This window comes from Sphaeramia orbicularis, chromosome 6, assembly GCF_902148855.1.
Source record: "Sphaeramia orbicularis chromosome 6, fSphaOr1.1, whole genome shotgun sequence".
Taxonomy (NCBI): Eukaryota; Metazoa; Chordata; class Actinopteri; order Kurtiformes; family Apogonidae; genus Sphaeramia; species Sphaeramia orbicularis.
The window spans coordinates 26071324-26086600 of record NC_043962.1 but is presented as its reverse complement, the minus strand read 5'-3'; the positions used below and the strand labels follow the sequence as shown (position 1 = coordinate 26086600).

The following is a 15277-nucleotide window of genomic DNA, read 5'->3' as shown; positions in this document are numbered from 1 at the left end:
CCAGGGTGTGTATAAATTTTTTGAAATTACATATTTGACTATATCATAAAAATTTCGGATTTTGCACCATAGTTTTATGTCATGCAGTTTAGGAAGTAAGGGGTAAATAGAAGAAGAAACCCTGTCAGCAATCTTTCACAGAGCTGACATGTATATGGTACAGAGACAACCATTCATATTGACACCTATGGGTAATTTAAAGTCCTCATTAACCTAATCCTCATGCAAATTCCACACAAGACCCAGATGGACCAAAAAATGTCCTGGCAATGAGGCAGCAGAGCTAATCACAAGACAGAAAGTATGCAATGTTGAAACCATGCTCGTAGAGCTTTGCATAACAGTTTGTGATATAATTGTGAACTTCTGTATAAGCAATTGTCACAGCCTGTCCATATTTAGACAAGAAAAATCCACATTAATACATGCTCCATGTAACAACATACTACTTAACACATCACAAAGGCTCTATACATGAGATTTGCACATGCTTGTGATGTAACGTGTGTGTTGAAGCTCACAGTATCTAGTTCTGCACTTTGCTGCAGCATTAGAAGAACAGAAGACATTCACTTTTGATTAGGCAAAATGAACAAACTCACACATTAGAACTTTCTAGAAAATTTGACCCAAAACTTCTATGTAGAAATCTATGGCTGCTATCACGGATGTAGGCAAACAAGATTATTGTTAACTTAGTGATGGAGAAAAAAAAAAAAAAAAAACTCCAACTTGAAATCCACATAAGAACACAAGCGTGAAGGCTTTCCACACTGCACCTTTGACGTGTAACACATTTTCCATAATGTCTAAAGATTAATCACTAAGAATATCAAAGTGCATTGCAGAACTGGAGGAGGTTCAAGGAGATGTTCTTTGGGATATGTTGTAAGGGTGAAGGAGGGAGATGGGGAGTCAGTGCTTCTATCTGAGCCATTTAATCTCAATCAGCTGACTCTTAACATGACATGAAAGAAGTTAAGTGTGTTGTGGTCTTGTTTAGAACTAAAAGCAAACTGTAAAATTGATGGGTGTAGCAATACAGTATCTGCAGTGATGGGAGTATCATACTGGACTGTCTGGGAGGTAACCTCAAACCTTTACCTAAAGTCTCTGGGAGCTGATATACAAAGAAAACATGATCACAGATACAAGCACCCAGAATTAGTTTCCTTTGGAGGGTGCCTGCCTGGACTCACCCTCAGGGACAGGGTAAGAAGCTTATATATGCAGAAGGAGCTCAGAGTAAAACCTTAGGGAAAACCTTCCTGTGGATGCTTTGGGGGTACTTTTAGGCTATCTTGCTTATCCCATAGCCACCACTACCCATTCTGAGATAGCGACAGAAAATGCTAAAGAGTCTCTCCTAAGGCACTGGTATGGTATGACACACTTGAAGAAGGTACAGCTACGTGAACCCAACTTCAAACCATTTTGACAGGAATCCATTTGTACAGTTCAACATAAGTCAGTGTGCTTTAAATAGGTGACGAAAATGTGTTTGATCATTTTTTGGCCATTTCTTAGCACTATGTGTGTCTGGGCATGTCACTCTAGGTATTGCAGTGCAGGTGTTTCAACCAAAAACAGTGGATAAAAAGCCAAACAGATAACCTATCTGCATCACTCTCTGGTGTAGATTGTGATGTGCACAGATCAACACTGAGCTCTCCTTTGAAGTGAATTCTCCACAGGTGAAGCCAGAAAAGGATCTCAAAGTCTAACTCCTCCTCCTCCGCTTCCTCTTCCTCCCTACTACTGTTCTCCTTTCTATGGTCCTTTGCCTTTGTTAAGACGCCGTGGATAATTTACACACCAACAGCCACTGGTGTGACTAATGCAAAGAGAGACGGAGGGATCAGAGGTGAAAGAGAGGTGAGGAGAACAGCACGCAGTGAATAATGAAGGTGAAGGAAACAGGATACCAATCTTCTGGGCTTGTTGTTGCTACCCATCTCATGAAAGGTCATGATTCGTCACTCGAGCGGAAAAAGACACAGTTTCCTGAGTGTTAGGGTTGGGCAAAGTGAACAAACACAAACTAAAACTTTAACATAACCGCTTGTACTGATGTTGATTGTTGCACCCAAACAAAAGACCCACAACAAGTCCTAAGGTGCTTTCCTCAGCATCATCATTGACTAACTGAGGCTAAATTGCACTTCTAAGCACATTAAGGTAAGTAGGCAATTAACCTCTTGCAACAAGAAATTTAGTTTTCTTCAAAAATAAAATCTTTTTTCCGAAACACAGCCTATGACACATCTGCTCAGACCATAACTTGCGTTTTCTTTAACCCTAATCTTCTTCTCTGTTGCTTGTTCCTTGTTTGAGGGTCTATGGAGAGATTGTGTGAAGCCCATGTGACATATTTTAAGATTTGTGATTTTGGGCACAAAATTGACTTGACTTTAAGTGATTTTCCTGAACTGGTCATAAACTACCATGACCTGACTGTACCCTCGATAGTATTTCCATCAACATTTTTTGCTGAAGCAAAGCCAAGCTACTGAACCCTAGCAGCACCTCGCAAGACCAGTGAAGTGATGGTGTGTTCTACAGGAACTTGCTGGAGTCTGCCGTTGGGCGGACTGTTGACCGGCCAAGCTAATTTCACACTCCCCTGGTACCCATAATGCCTCTAGAGTTACTATGGGCATAAACAGAAGGTCAGAGAGAAACACAGAGAGAGAAGAGTGTGGGGGGAATATTAGAGAGAAAATATTCAAGGACAGCGTCAGTCTCACTTGGGTGCAAGTTCTGGCCATAGAGACCAGCTGCTCGTTTTGGACTCTTTATGTATTCCCCTCACTTTAATAGTTAGTGTAAGAGTAATGCCCACAGAAGAACAAGGTCTGAACTCCCCGTGTACAGAAGGCCATTTAGGGCAGGGCACAGCAGACATACTAAACCTGCCATGCCTCTTTCTCTTTTTCTTCTCTCTTTTCTTTTTCCTCACTGTGTGTAATCAACCTTGTACAAAATAAGGACAGTGTCACAAGATCTGCATATAAGGTTGTCAACATTAATGCCATCATAGCATTGGATACAGCAGAAGTAGATACAGTTACCTGTGTTAACACAATGGGGTACAATGTGCCTCATGCAAGCTTTTGTTAAATGCCATGTGAGTGATTTAAGATCATTTGAGGCACACAGCAATTTTCTTGTACCTGGAATTGCAAGTACAAGAAATGACTCATAGTGATTCATACGTATCCTATGGTGATTCAGAGACAACCTGCCTTTAGCCACAATCAGACAAAAACTTTGACTTAAGAAGGCCATTGTTCTTATATTTTTACAATTTTATTACATGCTTCAGTGGTTTCTCCAAAAATGTTCTCACTCCAGCAGCCACCTCAGAGGAAGAAGGTCATTGCTTAGGATCAATCAATAACATATTGTTGACCCTTTAGTCGCTTGGTTTTTTTTTTATATATATAAAATTTCAATGTCAGGATTTCAAAAAGCTCTTTCATTTAGTTATTTTGCTTGTTGCAATATTGCAACTTTGACACTTAAAGGGTTACCATGACTGTCTCCTTAGTCTCCCTGCACTTTATTCGCAAAGCTCTGTTATAGAATAATGTTTTCACAGTCTATTTTTAAGTCAGATACAGTAAAATACTGCTCTGATAACATGCCATTTGGAGCTTTGGTCTGATATTAATATTTTTAGGCTATAATACCATTACTAACATTGTTTACATTGGTAGGTTTTCAACAGGAGAATGTCAAGCTCCATATAAGAAATTCTTCTTTACTCTATTTCAAAATTAAAAACAAGTGACTTATAATAAGTTAGTAAAAGAGTTGGGTGAGGTAGAGGTGAAATACTCATGAATAAATAGAGAGAAGTCTGAGATTGAAGCTAAAAATACAAAATGTCCTTGGATAAAGTCCAATGTTTGATAGAAAGCAATGAAAATGATTTAACGCGTGACAGTATGACTTTATTGATGGACTAAATTCTTTTAATATAATCCTGTTTTAGTTTTCACTTTAGTGCTCAGAGCATCAGTTTCAGCGGTGTGTAGGTGTACATGTTATGTGATTTAATAAAGGATGTTGACTGCTCTGTGACTATGAAGCATAGATTAATAACACTGTGTGTACATGTTTGTGTGTGTATAAATGACACAATGAATGAGGCAGAGCGAGCGAGAGAGAGAGAATCTCTGATGGATAGAGTAAAGTGACAGGAGCGTATTAGACGAGAGGGGGAGGATGGCTGGAACGGTGTCTGTAATGCAATTCCCCTGTCAGACATCAGACTGTTTCATACACAAACACACACACAAATTATGTGGCTTCCAGGAATCCCATTAGGTGTGTGCTGTATGTAGGTGATCTTGCTCTGACATATGATCATAATAAAAAGCTTAACAAACCAAGTGTCGGTAAACCACTTCAATCTATTGCTCCAAGATGTGATCAGAGCCCTGCTTTACTGAGCAGTTTGTCTAATGGTTCAGTGTACAAGGAAGGGGATTTATTCCACCACAACTGCATCCATGGATTTATGTATCAATCAAGCAACAAAGTGTTCTGAACTGAGTGGCCCATCCAATGGCATTACTCAAAGCTCTAATTTCACTGTATCCTCTGTTTCTCAATTTCTGTCTTACTCTAACTGACGTACTCACACTCACAGCTTGGCTGTTTTCAATTGGTCCCCATGGTGATCATTATTAGGCCCTTTCCATCTGTCTATCTCTGAACCGTGCAAGCATCCATGCACATATCAGTGCACCCATGGCTATACATAAACACACATAAGGACACAGAAAAACAGGAACACATGTATTCGGTTGTTCTTTGCCCACTGTCCTCCCAGCAGGACAAATCCGGAATTTCTGCCCAGCTTGTTACATAAACAGCCGCTGATCATTGCCCCCATACGCTGACACAGGCACGACCTTATAACAGCCACACAGACAGCAGTTACCAGACATCGCATACTGATCAGTGTTAGTCTGCTACTATTAATCTGGCACATGTCCACAGATACATTCCGCTCACCGTTTGTGCTTTATATGACATCTCTAGGCAGGTTTCAGGAACTATTTGACAGGAAAACGACTTTCATATGTGCCTCAGATTGATGTATGAGTAAGTAAACGAAAAAGGATTATACACTGATTCATGTTATGTCATGTTTATTGCAAGTAGCAGCTTGGAGCAGATGGAATAAGATGCATAATGATGCCTGGTGACAAACAGGAAATCCACATGGGACTGTTTGTTAGATGAAATAAGGTCTAAAAATCAAAGTAGGTACATAGTCACTAAAGCTAGTCACATGTGATCTTTTTTTTAAAGCAAAGCCCTGTCAAGACTGTAAAAGTAAAGTTCAGTAGGTGCATAAGGATCAATGTCTATTCCTCTAAATCTGCAAAAAAAAAAAAAAATCAATGTGAGGATGCTAAAATATTATATAATTTAAATGAATTTTAAGCAAACGTGGTAACAGACCTGAGTCTTCCACGAGGGCCGTACCCATGAGGGTATCCATGACTGTGAGACCTTCTGGGAACAGGTTTGTCATCTTCATGCATGTGATGGAGAGAAGGAGAGCGGGAATGGGAGGATCTGGAGCTGCCAGTACTCTGGAGGCTGCTGTCAGGGATCTCTCCATGACGACTCTGACACAAACCGGAATAAAAAACAAGGATGTCTACATGCAGTACATGACAATTATCTTTGTGCGACATTTGAGTAAAAAAAAAAAAAAAAGAGCGATCATGTCAATAAAATCCTGATCCATTCCAAATCTATGGACAGCTGATGTAAAATGCCCCTTGTTCTGTCCCACATGCAAATTTGGACAGATTTGTTACAAATAATTTAATTCTTTAATATTAAATTTAACTCATGATTTTAACATCTGCTCCTTGTTACTATATTCTGAACAGTGTTGAACTGGGACTGAGCCAATGTCATGTTGTTTTTAGTGTCTTTGTTCCTTCCACTTACAAATCCAAACACACATCTTACCTCTCCAAGGCTACTGTGCTGCTGCCCGAAAGCAGGCAGACTACGTAGTGATGGGACGGGGGAGTGACCCTGACGGCCACGGATCTCTCGAGGGCCCTGAACATGGATGTGATCATGGTCCCCGTTCAGATTGTTGTCACTAGCAGAGCGGAGCAAAGAGCGTGGCGAGGGCAGGGGGCCAGGCATCACACGTCGACGGCTCGTGTAGGAGGGGGTCTCCCTGAAAGGCACTGAGCGGAGAAAAAAGATACATCTTAACTTCAGGCATCAGATCATATGCAGCTACTGCAGCAAACACAATACTTGGATGGAAGCAACTGCGATGATGCATTTCTCAAGGTCACTCAAATTGGTTTAAATCCACAGAGATAACAGGTCTGACACAGTTATTTATCTACAGTTGTGAGTCCATTTCACGCAGTATGCATGTATTTAGGTACACTGAAAAAAATTTAAATCTTACCAAGTGAATTTAGTCAAAATATCTCATCACACTTAAAATAAGACATAATCACCTAAAGAGTAACTTTTCAGTAACATATAAGAACTTATTTTTAGACAAAAGATGTTGAAAAAAATTTCAAGAAATCTTACCAAGATAATTTTCACGTGTTCCATTGGCAGATTTTGTTGTTTAATTCAAGCAAAAATATCCTTTTTTTTTTTTTTTTCACTTGTGTTTAGAGGGGCATTTTTTTCTAGTGGAGGTATTAGGTGGACAACATACATGCAGTCATTCAAGAACTAAATACAATGCACCCATTACTGATTGAGCTGCTGTTACTTTATTAAACCATTTTTGAGGTAATATTCACAAAAAGAAAAAATCTATTTATCCAATTTATCATATAAATGCCAATTAATTACAGAATAAAACATTCTTTAGGGATTAATGAAGATGACACAACTAGATTGCATAACAGGAATGCTGTCTCGTGTTGCAAAGAATAAAAAAAATTGATTATATTACAGTATGAACAAAAGGGCATTTCATCCTGTATACACTAGATGGCGGAGTTTTCCTGCATGTCCATGTCACAGACAGACTGCTCAACTCAGCAGGGATCCAACAAACCTCTGATACATTCTCCACACTACATTTTCATCCTCTTTCCTCCATTTCCTCTAACACACTATTCACCTAGTAAACACTTTCCTTCAGCATCTCCGCTATCCACGCCCAGCCATCCTTCATTTAGACAGCTCCTTGACATTCAATTCGCATTTACACCTATAAAACACTCAGGGAGCCTTGTAATATACAGGCACTGCTGTCAGCTTACCAACATCTGATGCTTTGTGGACCTTTATGATTTCAGCCAGATCAAAGTTTCCTGCTATAATGGCCACCTGGGGGGTTAGGAAAGAGTGGAGATCAGAAATAGCCAAAAAAAAAAAAAGAGTTTTTTTTTTTTTTATGTAACTCACAAAACCATAGCTCATTTCCCATCTCACGCTTGCCCTTTTAATTAACATTTGACAGATTTTATCACACATTTATTTTGTGGCAGCAGATGTACAAAATCTTCATGTCTGACAATGGTCTGGGTAATGTGTGAACCACTGCGTCCTGTGTACAAACAAATTAACTTTGAACCGCTCAGGAAATCTGTGTCAGTGTCAATTTCACACAGACTTAATCAACCACAAATGCTGGAATTCAGAGTCAGACCACAATCACGAGACAGTGAGGTTAAGAGCCGTTACACTGTTTAATAAGTTTTTAATAGCAATCAACACATTCAATTATGCAGCACTGGTTTGAATAAGGCAGGTCCACAGTGCAAGCCAGTAATTTCACAGAAGGAATGAATGATAATACAAATAATAACAGTCACATACCTGAAAGGCAGTCTGGCTGTTGTAGTTCTTTATCTCTTTATTTGCTCCCCGGAACAGAAGAACTCGTGCACAGCTATCCTAAATGACAAAGAAATGTATGTGTTTGACTAGAACTTAGAAATGCAATTGAAAATTAATCTACTAGAAAAAGAAAGCACAACACATCACACAAATACACCAAATGACTCAAACAGCCAAGGATGGAGGGATGAAAGATGATGTCTGCATAACGTTTCAAATAAAACTAAACTATTAACCTCAGGAAACCTGTATACTTTTTGTAAATAACACACATTGTATTTATTTTATCGTCTTCTAACTGCAAGTGACTTGCCTTAACAGAAGTTTCTTTTTTTCTTTTTATGATCATCATTATTATTATTATTAATCTATCTTTGTTTTCTAAGTTAATAGGTATACTGCTCCTAAGGAAAGTGGATTTGGATAATTGTTACACCCTAATAGTGTGGACATGGTTAGATTTAAAACATTAAAGGCTGAGTGGAATAAATTTATATGTAGGCTATGCAGTGTGGCAGTTGGTGCCAAAATCAGCATTACAAGCAAGCTATTTGATCAGGATAAGGAATGCTTGAAATGACTTAAAGGTACGTAGCTCTAGTTGCAGTCTACAAAAGAACAAGGCCACACCTTTGACATGTTTTGGTACAGATGTATTTATCTCCACAACGTAGTAGAATAATTTAAGTTTGACAAGCATAATAATGTATATTTTATGAGATGATGAAAAGCCATCCTTACTTACACACTACGGCGCTGTAACAGCAGGGTTACACTACAAGTGATTGCTAGTTTCCTGAATTACATTGTCACTGAATTACAGTGAGAATATCACGCAAAATATTCACACCACTCTCTCTCTCTCATATATATATACAGTCGCAGAAAAAATTATTAGACCATCAAAAGTCATCAAAAACAATGCTTATGCAATCAAGTACTAACTCCTGTGTGTATCATGGGATGAAAACAGACAGAAAAGAAAACATGGAATGCCTAAAATCACTGTTTTTGTCAGTACAATGGTATAGATATTGATGTAAGAACTGAAGTGATTTTGGTTATTATCAAAAAAACCATGGGAAATGGTTACATATCAGCTCTGAAATGAAACTCTTATGAGCTATTTTTGTTGTTATCATTATATTGTCCAAAAATTTATATTTGTCCAAACAAATTTACATTTAGTTGTACTTGGCATTAAAATGAACAACAAATTGAAGAAAACAAGGGTGGTCTAATAACTTTTTCCGCAACTGTATATGAGCTGTTTTAAGGAGAGTATGAATGGTTCATCAGATTCATTGTCATTTAGTCTACACAAACATTATTTCAAGACACAGATAAGGCAAAATTCCGCTGAATAATTCATAACAAAAAACTGAAACAGAATACTCCTGCAGAAAATGAGGCCCCAGTCACATGACTTCAAACCAAACCTCATGGAAGGACTGATCAGTGTGAGCTATCAGCATACTCACACAACCTCATTTTTGCTTACAAGCAAAGTCAAAGAGCATTAAACATTAACATATTAACTAAAAATATTCAATTTAATAGAATACACTCCAACAAGCACAAAACAGATGTTCTCATAGGTCACAATCGCACATTTCTGTTTTTTGTATGTCAAACCATATTTTCCTAAATGAGCACAGGCTGCCTCTGGCAAAAAATAGTTCAATTGTAGATTGATAGACAGGGTTATGGCTCTATGCTCAGGCTGGCTGAGGTCGATATGTAATTTAACACAGAGCAGAATTAACACAACTAGCCTTCCTCTAGAATCACAGAGTCTGCACATTGAGGGGCACACCCACACCCACCCACACATGACACACAAAAACACACACTGAGAATCAACTGATACCTTTTTTTCCAGAGCCAATAAACAATATTTGGAACTAATGTACTTCTGCAATAAAAATTTTATTCTCTGTGTCAAGTTTTAAAACACCAAACTTTGCTAAAATGCCTTTAAGCTGTCATATTAAAAACAGACAGTAAAGTTAAAGTTGAATACAGTGGAAAAAAAGTTGAATATAATGCATAGTTATATAAAGATAATTGTAAAATGTGAGCCACTGATGTGATAAGCAATCATAACCAATGACACATGTAGTTGGATATACGATTCTGTGAATAATATAGACATATGAAAACAGCTGACATCTGAGAAACCTCCAGCACACCAGACAAACTACTGATATTTGACAAAACATGCACCAGAGCACCCTCCTCAGTCAACCTAACTCCAGGCTCTTCTAATTTCTGTATTTCTGCCTCCTTGACTCTACAACTCCTCTCTCCTTGGTCCTCCTGCTTATGATCCAGAAATCAATCTCAGCTCTTCACCTTTACTGATGTTTCAGGTCTTAAAATGTATCTGGCTAGAGGAACCATGACTAAGGACACACAGGTGTGTTCTTTGTTGGGCATTTTCAGTGACTGGCATCTGTGAAATATACAAGAGGTGTTATTTTAACCAGCATTTCTTTAAAATGACATTTAAGGGCAAGGATGTCTCATTTTGTTAACTCTTTTCTCCTTGTGTCTCCTTCTTGTCTCCTCCATGTACATATTTGGTGGGACAGTCTAAGACACAGCAAGGCAATGAAGGGTCTGTCTTTAAGCATGTCTCATATGTACGCTGGGTATCTATGCAATCTATACAAACCATCAAAGTGGATGTAAACATATGTGTGGTGAGGCAAAGACGGTATTCCGCAAGTGGATTTATGTCATGAATAATGCATGATTACTCTTACTGCTAATAGTCTACACGACCACTAAGGGTCTAAAGCAGCCAAAAACCTATAGAGATAAACGCCTACAGCTGTTAGCTTAGCTAATTACTAATCACCCATACATTACACAGTGGAATGCACTGGCATGTGCATTCTCTACAGTATGCACACATACCTGCAGACTGGATAAAAGGACTAGCAAAAACTCAGAGTTAAAAGAAAAAAATAAATAATACACTGTATGACTTGTGTATTACATAAAGCTGCAGGAGCCAAAATTGAGAAATAAAAATTGCCAGAGGTTGAAAATACACACCTGTCTTCTACAGTTATCTTCTCTCCATCAAAACCAAAACACTAAATATAATTATAGAAAGCCATCTTTTCATGTCATTATGGAAAATGACAGGTTTTCCAAGCTTCTATGTTGAGACCCAGGGTAGATAAGGGCAAGGTCATGTTCTGTCTGACACATCAATCCCATATTCAACCTTCTGGCTTGTCTGAAAACACCTATGACTGGACAAAGTCTGAGTTACAGGGGAGATTTTCTAAAGCGTGAAAACGCATGCACAGGAATAGACGTCCCCTCAGACCACTAGATTCACAATATGCTGAAAGGTTACAACACAATTTTGCCTAGTGACGCTCAAAATCTATCTGCCACTGCATCTCAAAGCTGGAGAAGACAGAGGAAAAGGCAAATTCTACATCATTTTAAGTTTCACACTCTTTCCACTGCATCCTCCTATGGGGAGCCCCTCCTATCTGAAAAGCCGATATATTTGTAGACTCACTAAGGACCCTCTCTCTGAAAATCTCTGTGATTAGCCAGAGTCTCCAATCACAAGATGTTGCAAACCCTGAAAATAAAGCTAAACTAATGTGTACACTTGTAGTTTCTTCCAACATGCTTTAATGTTAGAATGGAATTTTGACCCTATGACCTTAAAAAATAAACACATAGCCCAGCTTTAAAGTCACTTAGTGCTGTCACAGTCAGCTGTGTACAGTCTACATATAATATCCTGTTCACATCTAAATCTCCCCATTTGCATGTATTTAACAAGATATCTACCTTGTTTCATTATGTTTGTGTCTTCTGTTGATGTTAAAATAGGTAACCTTCAGTGAAAAAAGGTGAGAAAAACAGCTGAATTCTTAAATTTGCCCCATTTAGTATGTTTCGACACTAAGTTGCAAACAAACACACACGCAGACCAATTACAGTGTAGGCCATCTGTCTTACTCTTCTCTCTGAGGCTTCCTATAGGAATTCATTAAAAAGAGCATTTCAGTAGTCCTCACCATGGTTTGCTAGATGTGGTTACATTAGCTGCATAGGAAGTCGAATACTTTACAGTAATGACGTGGGTCAGTCATGTGTAAAGGGTGTGACAGATGGTATCTTTCACAGCTATGTTTATACATTTGAGGATCCCTCCTCTCATTAGAATTGGAGGAGCAGATTTGGCAGTCTCCACTGATTAAACTGATTCACATTGGACAGTCATAGTGCTACAGCACATAAAATACATGATTTAAGAATGGATCAGTTCATATAAGAGCAGCATTTTTCTTCACTTTTGTGCTCAATAGTGGTGTGATACCAAACACTAGAGCATTATATAGCAATACCCCTCAATGTGTTTTCTATCAATCAAACAAAAAGGAGAGAATCTCAAGTTTTTCTAAGGCAGTTTTTTCCAGGAATTGAAGAGTTGCTTTGACTGGTCAGTATACTTTGCATTGATTTCTCTCTTGAAAGTTATCCCCATTTGCCATTTCCTGCTGTGTCCTCTCTCTGACATCCATCCAGCCGCCTCCCATGGATGTTTTTGCTTGGTAAAAACCCCCTGTCAAGCCCCCATTCACAGCTGCAGATTACCACTCCAGGTTTGAAGCCCAGTGAGTAAATGTTTGTCACCAGCCAAACCCAAAGAACAGGATTTCAGAACCACTGATTGAGTTCTTTTCTTCATTCTCTCTCTCCTCGCCTTTTTTCTGTCCTTTCTTTTGATGCTCATTCTCTCTTTCGGTTTCTCTGTTTCTCTCCATATGGATCTATTGATCTCTGCCACTGGGCTACCAGTTTCTCAGTCAATTCTGTCAGCCCATTTCTTCCTGTGATTGTGCGTAATCATCCGAGCCAGACCTGTTTCAAGCCTCCTGGAACCCTGCTAAGACATGCCGTTTCTGTGATCAATCAACCCCACATGGTGTTCTGTATCCACTAGCAGGACAACCGCCGTCTGCAGCAGCCGAAGCACATGAGTTCATTACCAAAGTGAAGACTTACAAGTTAAACAACAAACTGTAAATTAGACCACTCATTCATTCTATTTTTGATTTAATTCCTCCGTTAAGAAGTGGAACATGCAATGGCTTGGGTCACATGGATGTGTTACAAACAGCTTGTATTAAGTATTGATGCTGTGCTTTCCAAATGCTACACACACATCATCGTGCACACACACAGAAACTCTCCTGAGACTACACTGTTCCAGTCCGATTGAAGCAGGTCATTCCTCATGACTGGAATTACTCATGAAGTACATAGTTAAAATTACGACACATAAACACACACACATGAATGCACACCTATTTCATCTTCTTATGAGAGAAAGAGAAAGATGAGTGCATTCATTTAATGTTCATGAACTTAGTGCTACTTTCTCTATCCCAGTGAAGAAGCTGAAAAGCCTCTCTGAGAACACCCAGTTACATGTTTTCCTTACCCAACAGTACAACACAGCACATAGACAAACTGTACATAATAGCACTGGCAGTTATCCCAAGAGCATCCTGTTTTCTCTGCCCTCTCCCAGTATCCTCTTGTATCTTTCCTGATATAGAACACAGTTATGAATATTTTACAATATGCTCTGTATGTTTCTCTCCTGCAAACCTTAAAAGTGTACAATTTAATTTGAAACTACAACTATTACCAACGTTTCCTTGTACAAATATACTATGACATTTTTTTTTAAAAAAGTCCACGAAAATCTGTATTAATCTCCAGCTACAACAAAAAGCCTACTCTAATGCAGCACTTACTCCGACTCAAGTGTCACTTGAAAACTACAGCGTCGGGATGTTTTTAAGTGTTCAAACCAAAAAAAAAAACCTCGTTCTGTGATTTGTATGTTTAGTGCAAAGAACAGGGTAAACAGAAGTCAGAAAGTTATAATATCTCTGATATATATAGATTGGCGTTTTCACAGTTTGACTTACTTAACAGTAGCCTTATTCTAAACCACATGAAAATACAGACCAAGGTAAAACATACCTGTAATCATAATTGTGTGAGCAGGATATCACCCAAGGACAAAGAACAAAACCTCCACCAAGGCATTGATCATATTTTAGACCCAAATCATAGAATAAACACCTGTAGCAATACCTTTTTTGCTGCCTTTATTGAAACTGAAATATACCAGAAATAATGGAAACCCACATGAAGAGAAGGTCTTGGATCTTTGGGCATTTTTGCACCACACTCCCACTTGGGCCAGTTCTTTTCACTCTTCTTCCCTTTCATCCATTATCTCAATAAGCAACACAGTGGAGATAATGACCATGTAAAGGTTACCTCTGCTTGGATACGCCACTCAAATTCACAGAAGAGTATAGAAGTACAAACACACACAGAGGAAAGGCATGATTTGAATAACATTCTCCAAACCTGAAGGTCTAGCACATCCATGTAAGTGTCCACAAGGCACACACTAAAAACATAATAGTTCCAGGGCTAGAATTTTCTAGATTTTTTTTTTTTTTTCAACTTTAGTGGTGAGCTTCTGGTTCAGCACAATATCAGTGTTTACAAAAAAATGTTCTTCAGTCACTTGCTAAGGCCTAAAATGAAGAAAACAGACTAAACTGACATTTACCTTGGAGATGCAAAAATATGAATATGACACACATCTCATATCTTTTAGTGCCAAACACCATCCAAGGATATAAATTGTGTGATGCAGAAGAAACATAAATTCAGACTTACTTCCCAAACACTCATTATTGAATATAATCACTTTTAATAGCCCATACCTGGTTGTAGAGAGCACACACATGCAGGGCGGTGTTTCCGGATGCATTCTGGGCACTCATGTCAGCGCCATAGAACAGAAGGTGTTCCAGGTGTTGCACATGGCCATAGCGACACGCCTGAAAAGAGAATTTGACACATTTATTCTTCCTACTAAATGAAGTAGTGTTTATTGCAGAGTTAAAGGGCATGCACACAAATTACACGGTATAACAAAAGTTGCACTGAACACATGGAAATTATATATTTTAGAAAATTTATCTGAACCAAGAGAATCAACAACTTATCTCACCTTATTTTTTAACTGATTGAATAAAACGAGGAGATAAAAATCAATGTGATATGGTTTAAACAACTGCTCATATCTTTGCCGTTTGGCCCAAGACAGTGAAAACAGTTTTATTCCTTTACAAAAACAGTTTATAAGGTAAATATTCTTTACTTTTGCCATAAAAGAGAAACAGAGCAATGATTACAGTGGGGAAATCTCAATATTCTCAAACACAAAAGGTTTTCAAATCCATTTTTCTATAGACCAGCTCGATGAAAAAACCTAAGGAGTGCTAAAAATGTTAAAACTACTGAATCTTCAGCTTTTCCTTGGGCTCTGAAAGTAACG

The 15277-nt window shown here is 38.4% G+C and overlaps 1 protein-coding gene across 1 annotated transcript in view; it reads right to left on the bottom strand.

The window, feature by feature from the left end:
* The window catches only part of shank3a (SH3 and multiple ankyrin repeat domains 3a), a 189552-nt gene that overhangs the window by 78783 nt on the left and 95492 nt on the right, over positions 1–15277 (bottom strand). Inside the window, 5 exon segments of the mRNA XM_030137099.1 lie at positions 5479–5648; positions 6001–6230; positions 7284–7350; positions 7843–7920; positions 14661–14777. Of these exon segments, the coding sequence (XP_029992959.1) occupies positions 5479–5648; positions 6001–6230; positions 7284–7350; positions 7843–7920; positions 14661–14777 (662 nt within the window).